The sequence below is a fragment of the Trachurus japonicus genome, unplaced genomic scaffold (genome assembly GCF_045865225.1).
Source record: "Trachurus japonicus isolate A0001 unplaced genomic scaffold, Traja_1.0 AP031128.1".
Lineage (NCBI taxonomy): Eukaryota > Metazoa > Chordata > Actinopteri > Carangiformes > Carangidae > Trachurus > Trachurus japonicus.
This window is the reverse complement of record NW_028221261.1, coordinates 1-16,762: the sequence shown is the minus strand read 5'-3', so window position 1 is coordinate 16,762 and position 16,762 is coordinate 1. Positions and strand designations below refer to the sequence as shown.

Below are 16,762 nucleotides of genomic sequence, written 5' to 3'. Positions count from 1 at the left end.
TAGACCGGTATAGACCAGTATGGACCAGTATGGACCAGTTTAGACCGGTATAGACCAGCAGCAGGAGGCGGAGGACACTAGGTACCTGTCTGTCTGTCCAGACTGGGGGACAGAGGACACTACGTACCTGTCTGTCTGTCCAGACTGGGGGACAGAGGACACTACGTACCTGTCTGTCTGTCCAGACTGGGGGACAGAGGACACTACGTACCTGTCTGTCTGTCCAGACTGGGGGACAGAGGACACTACGTACCTGTCTGTCTGTCCAGACTGGGGGACAGAGGACACTACGTACCTGTCTGTCTGTCCAGACTGGGGGACAGAGGACACTACGTACCTGTCTGTCTGTCCAGACTGGGGGACAGAGGACACTACGTACCTGTCTGTCTGTCCAGGCTGGGGGACAGAGGACACTACGTACCTGTCTGTCTGTCCAGACTGGGGGACAGAGGACAGCGTCCTGAAGGACCAGGACAGAGCAGAGTTGATCTCAGACCGGGACAGACTGGGTCCATCAGAGGACAGCAGAGACCGGAGGGACACGGAGGACCAGCTGTCCTCCTGGAGGGACACACGGAGCTCCGAGACACTGAGCAGCTGAGGGACAGCAGGGTCCACACTGTACTGTAGAGACAGAGACAGAGACACTGTAGAGACAGAGACAGAGACACTGTAGAGACAGAGACAGAGACACTGTAGAGACAGAGACAGAGACACTGAGTGTCTATTATGTTTTTTAAGAGACTGCAATGATTTGTCAATTATTAGTGTGACTGCTGAAGCAGTCACACTATTGTTCTTCTGTTTGGCCATTTTCTTCCGCCTTTTTACGGTCTTCTTCTAGTCCTTCATACTTTGTGCTATTTCAACAATTCATATATCAAAACGTGCAGCTTTTTTTGAACTTTATCGGCATTACTTTTCTCTTTTTAACTATTTATACTTTTTCAAATATTTAACTTTTTCTGGTTTTTTTCAGCTTTATAATGTGTGTGTGTTTGACCTTTCCACAACTCTACTCTAGTGTAGTGGTTAGGGTGGCTGCTTGCCAACCCCAAGGTCACTGGTTCAAATCCAGGTTGAGCACTCTTGTTATGAATTCTGCTCCCCTCCATCACCCTCAATTGGTTCCAGGTGGTCGTTAAGAGACGCATTAATTGCTAGTGCCACAGTTTGTAACTTGCTGTTAAGTGCTTTTTAAATCATTTTAATTCACCAAAAAATAGTCACAGGTCACAAAAAAGTCATCTTCTTTCTTGGTGTGGCTAATTTCTGCACTTTCCTTACCTTTTTTTTTAAGCAGGAGCCAGTGATCCTCTTATTAAAGGTTTTCTTTGCCCCTTACATAATGTCTCTGCCTGTAGCCTAGTGGTTAGCTTGCTGAGCTGGAGACTTGAAGGTTACTGGTTCAAATCTTGCCTCAATAACAATTATAGTGAATTATTTTCCCAGTCGTCCTCTGTTGACTTCTGATAACTTGCTTCATGTTGAAACTGCTGCTCTCAGCCTGAAATTCACAGACATTTTCATTCTAAGTCATTCAAGCTTGACTCTCAAGCTTTCTTGGTGTTGACACAGTGTGTTTCCAACAGGTGCAGCTCGTTAACTTCAGAGTGAGACAGAGTGCAGCTCATCAACAGACAACAGTCTTTGCAACAGTGTGTACACTGTGGCCTAGAGGCAAAGTCAAAGTCTTCTGACCATGAGATTGTGGGTTCAATTCCCACCTTGGTCAACCATTTGTATGGTCATCACTGCTTGCACTATTTTCACAAAAGTGTCCTCTACTTACTTGTTGTGGTTAATTTCTGCACTTTCCTTACTTTTTTTTTTAAAGCAGAAGCCGGTGATCCTCTTATTAAAGGTTTTATTTGCCCCTCACATACTGTCTCTGTCTGTAGCCTAGTGGTTAGCTTGCTGGTCTGGAGACCTGAAGGTTGCTGGTTCAAATCTTGCCTCAACAACAATTATAGTGAATTATTTTCACAGTCGTCCTCTGTTGACTTCTGATAACTTGCTTCATGTTGAAACTGCTGCTCTCAGCCTGAAATTCACAGAAATTTTCATTCTAAGTCATTCAAGCTTGACTCTCAAGCTTTCTTGATGTTGACAGTGTGCAGATCATTAACAGACAACAGTCTCTGCAACTGTGTGTGCACTGTGGCCTAGAGGCAGAGTGGAAGTCTACTGACCATGAGGTTGTGGGTTCAATTCCGATCTTGGTCAAACATTTGTATGGTGATCACTGCTTGCACTATTTGCTAATTCTGCAACAGCGTTCAGTTGCTATCAGCAGTCACACCATTTCCATTCTTGGAAATGCTTTTTCTAGTTATTATTAATATATATGATTATTAAAAACATCATAAAAGATAAGAAAAATTCTTATTCAAATCATATAATATCATACAACTGCAGAACAGAAGAAAACACTATAATTGGTTTCAGTCTCAGCACCTAAAAGTGCGTAAGTATACTCCTGACTGTCCCTAGATTTTGTTCTGAGTTAAGAACAATTTCTAGATAAGAAAACATCAACAATCATGAATGACACAATCTTCGTAAAAACGTCGTAAGTAGGATTTAAGAACGGTTCGTGAACGAGGCCCAGTGTGTCTACCTGTGTGAGGGGACAGGTGTGAGGCTCGTCCAACATCTCTGAGTAGATGTCCCTCCGTCCTCCTCCTCCTCCTCGTCCTCCTCGTCTCCACAGCAACTCCATCAGTTTCCATGACAACACACACACACACTGCTGCTGTCTCAACACGCTGGGGACGAGGCTGAGGACAGACAGGAAGTAGAGTCAAACATGATAGTAACCGTAATATAGGCTCTTTATTTCAGATTATACAACAGTTAGTTCCGACCGGTCCCAATCGAGCAATTTGATTGGACAAGAGACGTTCCATAGTGCTGATGTACAGTATAACAGCACTGGGACTTTTTACAGACAGTATCACTCCGCTGTACGGGCTCTAATAACCGTTATTAACGTTACATCAGCTGTTAAATGTCTTAGATTGTGGCAAACTTTGCACGGTAAAGATGGACATATTTCCACAAATAACATTTGATTTGAACTATGAACGGTCATCATCAGACTCGGAGGAGGACGAAGGGAAGGAAAGAGGCCTGGATACATCAGCACAGACCAGGTGTGCTGATGGGACATCAGCCGACCTCGACAACTTAGAGAAGAGCAAGAATGAAGCTAACACTGTGAGGCAGACAACCTGGGCTCTGAACTGCCTTCAGACCTGGATGAATCTAAAAGATATCCAGCTCAACTTTCAGTCGATGAAGAAGACCGAGCTGAACGCGGTGTTGAGGCAGTTTTAATGGATCGATCCGGGCAACTAAAGGGGAGCGACTCAAACATGCAGCCAGAAGTTTATTTACTTCAACAAGCCGACATGTTTGTAAAACTAGATCTAATTCAAAGACCCAAGTTGACGCTCGGTGTGTTCAGGTGCAGTGGGAAGCTCCCGTTTGTGTCTAAACACTGCAAAAACTCTAAATCTTACCAAGAATATTTGTGATATTTCTAGTCAAAACAAATCTCATTCTACTTAAAATCAGACTCATCACATTAAAAAGCAGCTTGTTTTTAGACACTTTTTACTTCTTTCAAGCAGATTTTCACTTGAAATAAGTAGAAAAATCTGATAGTGGAGCAAGTTTTTCTTCCTTATTACAAACACAAAAAACTTACTTTCAGATTCTTGTACTTATTTCAAGTGAAAATTAGTTTGAAACAAGTGAAAATGATCTAAAAACAAGTTAATTTTTAGGTGATGAGTCTTATTTTAAGTGAAGAGAGATTAGTTTTGACTAGAAATGAGACATTTTGACAAGAAATAAGACAAATATTCTTGGAAAAATGTTGAGTTTTTGCAGTGAACACATCAACTCTGGACTTGTTGAAGTAAATAAACTTCTGGCTGCATGTTTGAGTCTCCATCTGACGCTGTCTGTGGCTTTGAGGGCTGGAAACAGCCTAAGCAGCAGAACTTCAATCCGCTCCCATTCATCGTTGCCGTGGCGACGCGGGGACAGACCATAACTACCGCAAAACAGGAGCAATTAAACTGAAAACCTTCAGATTCCTTCTGTTAGACCTAGAATGATAGGAACATACAGCCTGAGGTGAATTTGCCCGGAATTGTCCTTTAACAAAGTTTCTAAAAATAAAGAAGTAGATTCAGACAGGAAGTGGAATCAGACAGGAAGTGGAACCACCTGCGAGCCAGCTGGGAGCTCAGGTGACACGTCCACAGGTACTCGGACACGCTCATGTTCTTCTCCACCAGTAACCGTGGCAACGCCCCGTCGCCGGGACAACCGGCGTCGGGCGGCGCCCCCCCCACTCTGCTGAAGCCGGTCACCCTGAGGCTGGAGCGCAGACAGCTGCAAAGCATGCTGGGAGGAAGGTCGGGGCACGGCCGGTACAGGAAGTGGACGTGGTGCAGCTGCAGGAGAAAGAACAAAACTTTATTAGTCTATGGTTGACAAAACTTTATTAGTCTCTAGTTGATAAAACTTTATTAGTCTCTAGTTGACGACACAGATACACAAACACACACAGATACACACATGTTAACACGTAGATGACGATCCATCAATCAGCTGATTGGTTATCAAAGACTTTATTGAAAACAAACGCACACGACCAGAAGAGGGTGAGCAGATTTACAGATTCAGATTGTTTTTCTGGAAATTTTAACACTTTTTCTAGGAATGTTTTTTGGAGAAGTTGTACCGCTCTTGTACCAGTCTTAATTTAAACTTCGTACATTGACTAAAAAAGCAACGTTCTTCAGTCTCAGAACAAAGATTTGTGTATTTCTGGTGCTTCAAAGTCTTGTCCAATGTGGGTCCGTGGTTTAATTTGTGTCAATTTAGGGTCCTTGATGTCAAAATGTTTAAAAAACCACTGGTTTAAATGATGCAATTTATCGATTAAAGTCGTATTTTGATCAAAATTATGTCTCAGATTAATTATTTCACTCGTAAACCGTGTAATAAATGGGATAATGTAGAGTTTTCAGGTTGTATGAAGGGTTCCATACAACCTGCAAACTCTACATTATCCCATACTTAACAACAGACAGGTGAGACCTGTCCCTTCACCTGTCCACCTGTCTTCTGTCCTCTCACCTCCACGGTGTCTCCAGGTCTCAGTCTCCTCCGTAGCCTCGGCTGATGGGCCAGACACAGACCCACCGTCCTGTCCAACACGTAAAGCCCCGCCCCCTCACTCACCACCTGGGTCACGGTGCCCTATGGGAGGAGAGGGGCGGGGCTTAGAGTCACACAGCTGACCAGACCAACAGTATCTGGCTGCAGACTGGAGATCTGAACGTTCAGACCCCTTAACACCACCTAGTGGTCGACTGTAAAACTGCAACTGCAACTGCACAGTCTGGACCTGCACTATGGTTTATTGACAGGGCAAAATCCACATAAAACACCAAGATCTAATAGGTTGTGAAGCTTGGAACACTTTTAAAAATGTTTTAATAGCCTATAATGAAATAAAATGCTTTTAAATGTTCTATTGGATGGGGTTACTATTGGTTTGACATGACAGATACCAAATATGGACAACATGGATGGCAGTAGGAACGTGAGTATCGAACGTGAATCACATTGTTCGTTTAATGTCATAAAAGTTTTTGTCTAAAATGTATCTGACAGTGTGGGCCAATGACATTTTATATTTTATGAACACGTTGGCCCACACACACACACACAGCCTATAATTTTATTTCTGTTTAATTTAATCACACAGTATTAAAAGTATCTCGGTTTCATTAACTTAAACAAAATGTGCCGGCCAAGCAGCTTCCAAAAAGATCAATATTATATATAATATTACTGTATTTGACAATGTGTATATAAGACCATCGTAGTAAACGTATTCTGGTCAAACGGTCGTTACACTGTCAGATACATTTTACACAAAAACTTTTATGACATTAAATGAACAACGAGATTCATATTCGATACTCACGGTCCTACTGACATCCATACTCGGCCAGAGGGGTGGAGCTTAGCACGCAGGTAGACCTGGAACCAACAGCCAATCAGAGCTCACCTGGTAGCTGATGACTCGAGACCGTTTCATCCTCACACCTGATTGGTCCTCCTCCCTCTCAGGGTCCGCCCCCTCGTCGTCGTCGGGCTCTGATGTCATCATTGGGGGCGTGTCCTGTGTGTCCAGTGTGTCCTGTGTTGGTGTGTGTGTTGCAGGTGTGTAGTCGGTGTGTATCTCAGACCGGTCGGTCACACACAGGACGTTGTTTCCTCTCCAGCCTCGCAGCACACACACACGCAGCGCCGTCACACACACACTCTGACCCACACACACACACTGGGACCACCACAGCCTGCTGCCGTCCTGCACACACACACACACACACACACACACACACACACACACGCACACACACACACACACACACACACACACACACACACACACACACACACACACACACACACACACACACACACACACACACAGTGAGTCAGTGGTTAGCAGCAGCCAGACCTGCTCTCATACATAACTTTTTGTCTTTCTATTTCTCTATATTGATTCTTAATGTGAATTAATGTGAATTGGGAGCTATTTTTTGTGTAAAATTGTGTTTTATCTATTTATATAAAACGTAAAGGTGAAATCCGGCGATCTGATTGGTTGTTAACCGTGGTATAATGAGCAGTTACCACGGCTACTATTCTAAAGCCTTATCACAGCGTAGGCTATCACTCCGCCTCAGGCACGTATAGACACAGTCGGCAAGCAAGGAAACGTCACTTCCGGTTAGGGCCGTGGGAGAAAACAAACCGCGTCCCCCATACACACTCATGCAAAAACGCGGCATTTTAAACCTTTGTCAAAGGCTTTTTGGCCGTCCTGTCTTAGTTTTAATCACATGTATATGCTGACAGAGAGCTATATTTTTAGAAACTCATCACGATCTGGGTCGATTGTTGTCCGTACATTTAAAAATATTAGGTATTTCACAGTCAGTCATATTTGTCTTCCCCCACGGCTCTGACGCTCTCTTAGTCGCCGCCGGCCGGCTCTAGACACTCGTAGACACTGCCTGAGTTATTGTGTATTATTTTGCACCGCAAATAAATTCAAAAACCACAACCTGAACTTTTATATCGGAACTTCGCTCATCTTCTCCAAACGTGTAACGCTCTGACCGGAAGTGAAGGTTGCCGACCCTGCTGACTCGGTGTAGGCTATGGCTGTGAAAACTTTATATTTTAAGATGTACGGACAGCAATCGACCCAGATCGTGATGAGTTTTCTAATATATAGCTCTTTGTCAGCACATACATGTGATTAAAACTAAGACAGGACGGCGAACAAGCGTTTGACAAAGGTTTAAAATGCCGCCTTTTTGCATGAGTGTGTATGGGGGACACGGTTTGTTTTCCCCCACGGCCCTAACCGGAAGTGACGTTTCCTTGCTTGCCGACTGTGTCTATGACTGGTATGAATGGAAGTTGTTGTCATGTCTCCATGACAACGGACTGTTGCAGTCCGTAGCAACAGACAGTCGATGCACTGCAATAACTCAAAATGTTTCAAAGAATATTTGTCTTATTTCTTGTCAAAATGTCTCATTTCTAGTCAAAACTAATCTCTTTCCACTTAAAATAAGACTCATCACCTAAAAATGCACTTGTTTTTACTTCTTTCAAGCAGATTTTCACTTGAAATAAGTAGAAAAATCTGCCAGTGAAAGTATGTTTTTGTGTGTGTTTGTAATAAGAAAGAAAAACTTGCTCCACTATCAGATTTTTCTACTTATTTCAAGTGAAAATCTGCTTGAAAGAAGTAAAAAGTGTCTAAAAACAAGCTGCTTTTTAATGTGATGAGTCTGATTTTAAGTAGAATGAGATTTGTTTTGACTAGAAATGAGACAAATATTCTTGGTAAGATTTTGAGTTTTTGCAGTGTGTTTTTACGATGTTAAAAACTGTAGTAAAGTAGTGTAATTGACATGTTGAAGGTGAACTTTGACCTCCAGAGGGTTAACAATGGTAGAGGGGACTGAGCAGTGACAGAGCTACTTGGAGCTAACGTCTGGACAGCTGGGAACAGAAAACTACATGTCCTCTTTCATATTGTCATTATTGGTAACCGCTTTATAAAAGCAATATATCAGTCCAGTCCTCCAGGTGGTCTCTGCTCATTCTACCACTCTAAGGGAGTTGTTCGTATCCTGGTATATTGTTAGTATGTTATGACTAGCCTTAGGACAACGGAGGTGAATTAGCATCTATGCTAACTCGGCCATATTTACATTGATGCTCTGGTTGACATGTTGATTAATGTGCAATGTCCTAATAAAACAAAAAGAGCTTAATGTAAAGACAGAAACACATGAGCGTGTGTGTGACAGGAAGTGACATCACACCTGGACCAGGACAGGAAGTGACAGTGTGTCCTGGGTCAGCGTGAAGCAGAAGAAGGTCGACCCCGACACGTCCAGCTGAGGGAGGACGGAGCCCACACGTCCACAGACCGACACACGCTGTCCCTTCACCCTGGGGGGGGGGGGGGGGGGGCAGAGAGTTTACCTTAGATAACATCCATCAATACCATAATGTATGTTTCTATATAGAGTTACCTTAGATAACATCCATCAATACCATAATGTATGTTTCTATATAGAGTTTACCTTAGATTACATCCATCAATACCATAATGTATGTTTCTATATAGAGTTTACCTTAGATTACATCCATCAATACCATAATGTATGTTTCTATATAGAGTTACCTTAGATTACATCCATCAATACCATAATGTATGTTTCTATATAGAGTTACCTTAGATAACATCCATCAATACCATAATGTATGTTTCTACATAGAGTTTACCTTAGATAACATCCATCAATACCATAATGTATGTTTCTATATAGAGTTACCTTAGATAACATCCATCATTACCATAATGTATGTTTCTATATAGAGTTTACCTTAGATAACATCCATCAATACCATAATGTATGTTTCTATATAGAGTTACCTTAGATAACATCCATCAATACCATAATGTATGTTTCTATACAGAGTTTACCTTAGATTACATCCATCATTACCATAATGTATGTTTCTATATAGAGTTTACCTTAGATTACATCCATCAATACCATAATGTATGTTTCTATATAGAGTTTACCTTAGATTACATCCATCAATACCATAATGTATGTTTCTATACAGAGTTACCTTAGATAACATCCATCAATACCATAATGTATGTTTCTATATAGAGTTTACCTTAGATAACATCCATCAATACCATAATGTATGTTTCTATATAGAGTTTACCTTAGATTACATCCATCAATACCATAATGTATGTTTCTATATAGAGTTACCTTAGATAACATCCATCAATACCATAATGTATGTTTCTATAGAAGGAAACATAGAGTTTACCTTAGATAACATCCATCAATACCATAATGTATGTTTCTATATAGAGTTACCTTAGATAACATCCATCAATACCATAATGTATGTTTCTATAGAAGGAAACATAGAGGTTACCTTAGATTACATCCATCAATACCATAATGTATGTTTCTATAGAAGGAAACATAGAGTTTACCTTAGATTACATCCATCAATACCATAATGTATGTTTCTATATAGAGTTACCTTAGATAACATCCATCAATACCATAATGTATGTTTCTATAGAAGGAAACATAGAGTTTACCTTAGATTACATCCATCAATACCATAATGTATGTTTCTATATAGAGTTACCTTAGATAACATCCATCAATACCATAATGTATGTTTCTATAGAAGGAAACATAGAGGTTACCTTAGATTACATCCATCAATACCATAATGTATGTTTCTATATAGAGTTTACCTTAGATAACATCCATCAATACCATAATGTATGTTTCTATATAGAGTTACCTTAGATTACATCCATCATTACCATAATGTATGTTTCTATATAGAGTTTACCTTAGATAACATCCATCAATACCATAATGTATGTTTCTATATAGAGTTACCTTAGATAACATCCATCAATACCATAATGTATGTTTCTATATAGAGTTTACCTTAGATAACATCCATCAATACCATAATGTATGTTTCTATACAGAGTTACCTTAGATAACATCCATCAATACCATAATGTATGTTTCTATAGAAGGAAACATAGAGTTTACCTTAGATAACATCCATCAATACCATAATGTATGTTTCTATATAGAGTTACCTTAGATAACATCCATCAATACCATAATGTATGTTTCTATATAGAGTTTACCTTAGATAACATCCATCAATACCATAATGTATGTTTCTATATAGAGTTACCTTAGATAACATCCATCAATACCATAATGTATGTTTCTATAGAACGTAGTACACATCATCATAATGTATGTTTCTATAGAGTTACCTTAGATTACATCCATCAATACCATAATGTATGTTTCTATATAGAGTTACCTTAGATAACATCCATCAATACCATAATGTATGTTTCTATATAGAGTTTACCTTAGATTACATCCATCAATACCATAATGTATGTTTCTATATAGAGTTTACCTTAGATAACATCCATCAATACCATAATGTATGTTTCTATATAGAGTTACCTTAGATAACATCCATCAATACCATAATGTATGTTTCTATATAGAGTTTACCTTAGATTACATCCATCAATACCATAATGTATGTTTCTATATAGAGTTTACCTTAGATAACATCCATCAATACCATAATGTATGTTTCTATAGAAGGAAACATAGAGGTTACCTTAGATAACATCCATCAATACCATAATGTATGTTTCTATATAGAGTTTACCTTAGATTACATCCATCAATACCATAATGTATGTTTCTATATAGAGTTTACCTTAGATTACATCCATCAATACCATAATGTATGTTTCTATATAGAGTTTACCTTAGATAACATCCATCATTACTATAATGTATGTTTCTATATAGAGTTACCTTAGATTACATCCATCAATACCATAATGTATGTTTCTATATAGAGTTTACCTTAGATAACATCCATCAATACCATAATGTATGTTTCTATATAGAGTTTACTTTAGATTACATCCATCAATACCATAATGTATGTTTCTATATAGAGTTACCTTAGATTACATCCATCAATACCATAATGTATGTTTCTATATAGAGTTTACCTTAGATTACATCCATCAATACCATAATGTATGTTTCTATATAGAGTTACCTTAGATAACATCCATCAATACCATAATGTATGTTTCTATATAGAGTTTACCTTAGATTACATCCATCAATACCATAATGTATGTTTCTATATAGAGTTACCTTAGATTACATCCATCAATACCATAATGTATGTTTCTTATAGATACTTCCATCAATACCATAATGTATGATTTACCTTAGATAACATCCATCAATACCATAATGTATGTTTCTATATAGAGTTACCTTAGATAACATCCATCAATACCATAATGTATGTTTCTATATAGAGTTACCTTAGATAACATCCATCAATACCATAATGTATGTTTCTATATAGAGTTTACCTTAGATAACATCCATCAATACCATAATGTATGTTTCTATATAGAGTTTACCTTAGATAACATCCATCAATACCATAATGTATGTTTCTATATAGAGTTTACCTTAGATATACAATCCATCATTACCATAATGTATGTTTCTATATAGAGTTTACCTTAGATAACATCCATCAATACCATAATGTATGTTTCTATATAGAGTTACCTTAGATAACATCCATCAATACCATAATGTATGTTTCTATATAGAGTTTACCTTAGATAACATCCATCAATACCATAATGTATGTTTCTATATAGAGTTACCTTAGATAACATCCATCAATACCATAATGTATGTTTCTATATAGAGTTTACCTTAGATAACATCCATCAATACCATAATGTATGTTTCTATATAGAGTTTACCTTAGATTACATCCATCTCAATACCATTACATGTATGTTTCTATATAGAGTTTACCTTAGATAACATCCATCAATACCATAATGTATGTTTCTATATAGAGTTTACCTTAGATAACATCCATCAATACCATAATGTATGTTTCTATATAGAGTTACCTTAGATTACATCCATCAATACCATAATGTATGTTTCTATATAGAGTTACCTTAGATAACATCCATAATACATAATGTATGTTTCTATATAGAGTTACCTTAGATACATCCATCAATACCATAATGTATGTTTCTACATAGAGTTACCTTAGATTACATCCATCAATACCATAATGTATGTTTCTATATAGAGTTTACCTTAGATTAACATCCATCAAATACCATAATGTATGTTTCTATATAGAGTTTACCTTAGATAACATCCATCAATACCATAATGTATGTTTCTATATAGAGTTTACCTTAGATAACATCCATCAATACCATAATGTATGTTTCTATATAGAGTTTACCTTAGATAACATCCATCAATACCATAATGTATGTTTCTATTAGAGTTTACCTTAGATAACATCCATCAATACCATAAGTATGTTTCTATATAGAGTTACCTTAGATAACATCCATCAATACCATAATGTATGTTTTCTATATAGAGTTTACCTTAGATTACATCCATCAATACCATAATGTATGTTTCTATATAGAGTTTACCTTAGATAACATCCATCAATACCATAATGTATGTTTCTATATAGAGTTTACCTTAGATTACATCCATCAATACCATAATGTATGTTTCTATATAGAGTTACCTTAGATAACATCCATCAATACCATAATGAGTTACTTAGATTACATCATCAATACATAATGTATGTTCTATAAGTTCCTTAGATTACATCCATCAATACCATAATGTATGTTTCTATATAGAGTTACCTTAGATTACATCCATCAATACCATAATGTATGTTTCTATATAGAGTTTACCTTAGATTACATCCATCAATACCATAATGTATGTTTCTATATAGAGTTTACCTTAGATAACATCCATCAATACCATAATGTATGTTTCTATATAGAGTTACCTTAGATTACATCCATCAATACCATAATGTATGTTTCTATATAGAGTTACCTTAGATTACATCCATCAATACCATAATGTATGTTTCTATATAGAGTTTACCTTAGATAACATCCATCAATACCATAATGTATGTTTCTATATAGAGTTTACCTTAGATAACATCCATCAATACCATAATGTATGTTTCTATATAGAGTTTACCTTAGATAACATCCATCAATACCATAATGTATGTTTCTATATAGAGTTACCTTAGATAACATCCATCAATACCATAATGTATGTTTCTATATAGAGTTTACCTTAGATAACATCCATCAATACCATAATGTATGTTTCTATATAGAGTTTACCTTAGATTACATCCATCAATACCATAATGTATGTTTCTATATAGAGTTTACCTTAGATAACATCCATCAATACCATAATGTATGTTTCTATATAGAGTTTACCTTAGATAACATCCATCAATACCATAATGTATGTTTCTATATAGAGTTTACCTTAGATAACATCCATCAATACCATAATGTATGTTTCTATATAGAGTTTACCTTAGATTACATCCATCAATACCATAATGTATGTTTCTATATAGAGTTACCTTAGATAACATCCATCAATACCATAATGTATGTTTCTATATAGAGTTTACCTTAGATAACATCCATCAATACCATAATGTATGTTTCTATATAGAGTTACCTTAGATTACATCCATCAATACCATAATGTATGTTTCTATATAGAGTTACCTTAGATTACATCCATCAATACCATAATGTATGTTTCTATATAGAGTTTACCTTAGATAACATCCATCAATACCATAATGTATGTTTCTATATAGAGTTACCTTAGATTACATCCATCAATACCATAATGTATGTTTCTATATAGAGTTTACCTTAGATTACATCCATCAATACCATAATGTATGTTTCTATATAGAGTTTACCTTAGATTACATCCATCAATACCATAATGTATGTTTCTATATAGAGTTTACCTTAGATAACATCCATCAATACCATAATGTATGTTTCTATATAGAGTTACCTTAGATTACATCCATCAATACCATAATGTATGTTTCTATATAGAGTTTACCTTAGATAACATCCATCAATACCATAATGTATGTTTCTATATAGAGTTTACCTTAGATTACATCCATCAATACCATAATGTATGTTTCTATATAGAGTTTACCTTAGATTACATCCATCAATACCATAATGTATGTTTCTATATAGAGTTACCTTAGATAACATCCATCAATACCATAATGTATGTTTCTATATAGAGTTACCTTAGATTACATCCATCAATACCATAATGTATGTTTCTATATAGAGTTTACCTTAGATTACATCCATCAATACCATAATGTATGTTTCTATATAGAGTTTACCTTAGATAACATCCATCAATACCATAATGTATGTTTCTATATAGAGTTTACCTTAGATAACATCCATCAATACCATAATGTATGTTTCTATATAGAGTTTACCTTAGATAACATCCATCAATACCATAATGTATGTTTCTATATAGAGTTACCTTAGATAACATCCATCAATACCATAATGTATGTTTCTATATAGAGTTTACCTTAGATTACATCCATCAATACCATAATGTATGTTTCTATATAGAGTTTACCTTAGATTACATCCATCAATACCATAATGTATGTTTCTATATAGAGTTACCTTAGATAACATCCATCAATACCATAATGTATGTTTCTATATAGAGTTTACCTTAGATAACATCCATCAATACCATAATGTATGTTTCTATATAGAGTTTACCTTAGATTACATCCATCATTACCATAATGTATGTTTCTATATAAAGTTTACCTTAGATTACATCCATCAATACCATAATGTATGTTTCTATATAGAGTTTACCTAGATTACATCCATCAATACCATAATGTATGTTTCTATATAGAGTTTACCTTAGATACATCCATCAATACCAAATGTATGTTTCTATATAGAGTTTACCTTAGATAACATCCATCAATACCATAATGTATGTTTCTATATAGAGTTTACTTTAGATAACATCCATCAATACCATAATGTATGTTTCTATATATAGAGTTACCTTAGATTACATCCATCAATACCATAATGTATGTTTCTATATAGAGTTACCTTAGATAACATCCATCAATACCATAATGTATGTTTCTATATAGAGTTACCTTAGATTACATCCATCAATACCATAATGTATGTTTCTATATAGAGTTTACCTTAGATAACATCCATCAATACCATAATGTATGTTTCTATATAGAGTTACCTTAGATAACATCCATCAATACCATAATGTATGTTTCTATATAGAGTTACCTTAGATAACATCCATCAATACCATAATGTATGTTTCTATATAGAGTTTACCTTAGATTACATCCATCAATACCATAATGTATGTTTCTATATAGAGTTTACCTTAGATAACATCCATCAATACCATAATGTATGTTTCTATATAGAGTTTACCTTAGATTACATCCATCAATACCATAATGTATGTTTCTATATAGAGTTTACCTTAGATAACATCCATCAATACCATAATGTATGTTTCTATATAGAGTTTACCTTAGATAACATCCATCAATACCATAATGTATGTTTCTATATAGAGTTTACCTTAGATTACATCCATCAATACCATAATGTATGTTTCTATATAGAGTTGTAACCTGTAGATTAACAGTCCATCAATACCATAATGTATGTTTCTATATAGAGTTTACCTTAGATTACATCCATCAATACCATAATGTTATGTTTATATATAGAGTTTACCTTAGATAACATCCATCAATACCATAATGTATGTTTCTATATAGAGTTTACCTTAGATTACATCCATCAATACCATAATGTATGTTTCTATATAGAGTTTACCTTAGATAACCATCCATCAATACCATAATGTATGTTTCTATATAGAGTTTACCTTAGATTACATCCATCAATACCATAATGTATGTTTCTATATAGAGTTACCTTAGATTACATCCATCAATACCATAATGTATGTTTCTATATAGAGTTTACCTTAGATTACATCCATCAATACCATAATGTATGTTTCTATATAGAGTTTACCTTAGATAACATCCATCATTACCATAATGTATGTTTCTATATAGAGTTAACTTAGATTAACAATCTCATCAATACCATAATGTATGTTTCTATATAGAGTTTACCTTAGATAACATCCATCAATACCATAATGTATGTTTCTATATAGAGTTTACCTTAGATAACATCCATCAATACCATAATGTATGTTTCTATATAGAGTTACCTTAGATAACATCCATCAATACCATAATGTATGTTTCTATATAGAGTTTACCTTAGATAACATCCATCAATACCATAATGTATGTTTCTATATAGAGTTACCTTAGATTACATCCATCAATACCATAATGTATGTTTCTATATAGAGTTTACCTTAGATTACATCCATCAATACCATAATGTATGTTTCTATATAGAGTTTACCTTAGATAACATCCATCAATACCATAATGTATGTTTCTATATAGAGTTTACCTTAGATAACATCCATCAATACCATAATGTATGTTT

The 16,762-nt window shown here is 35.8% G+C and overlaps 1 protein-coding gene across 1 annotated transcript; it reads right to left on the bottom strand.

Annotated features, from left to right (window-relative positions):
* Window positions 1-379: 379 nt before the first annotated feature.
* Window positions 380-8,569, bottom strand: LOC146959747 (CST complex subunit CTC1-like; the record flags this gene model as incomplete). Its single annotated transcript, XM_085772945.1, has 6 exons — window positions 8,442-8,569; window positions 6,098-6,400; window positions 5,158-5,280; window positions 4,240-4,469; window positions 2,621-2,780; window positions 380-624 (listed from the first exon to the last, which is right to left on the bottom strand). Coding segments are annotated over exons 2-6 (860 nt in total), but the record flags the coding sequence as incomplete, so codon positions are not given.
* Window positions 8,570-16,762: the final 8,193 nt, after the last annotated feature.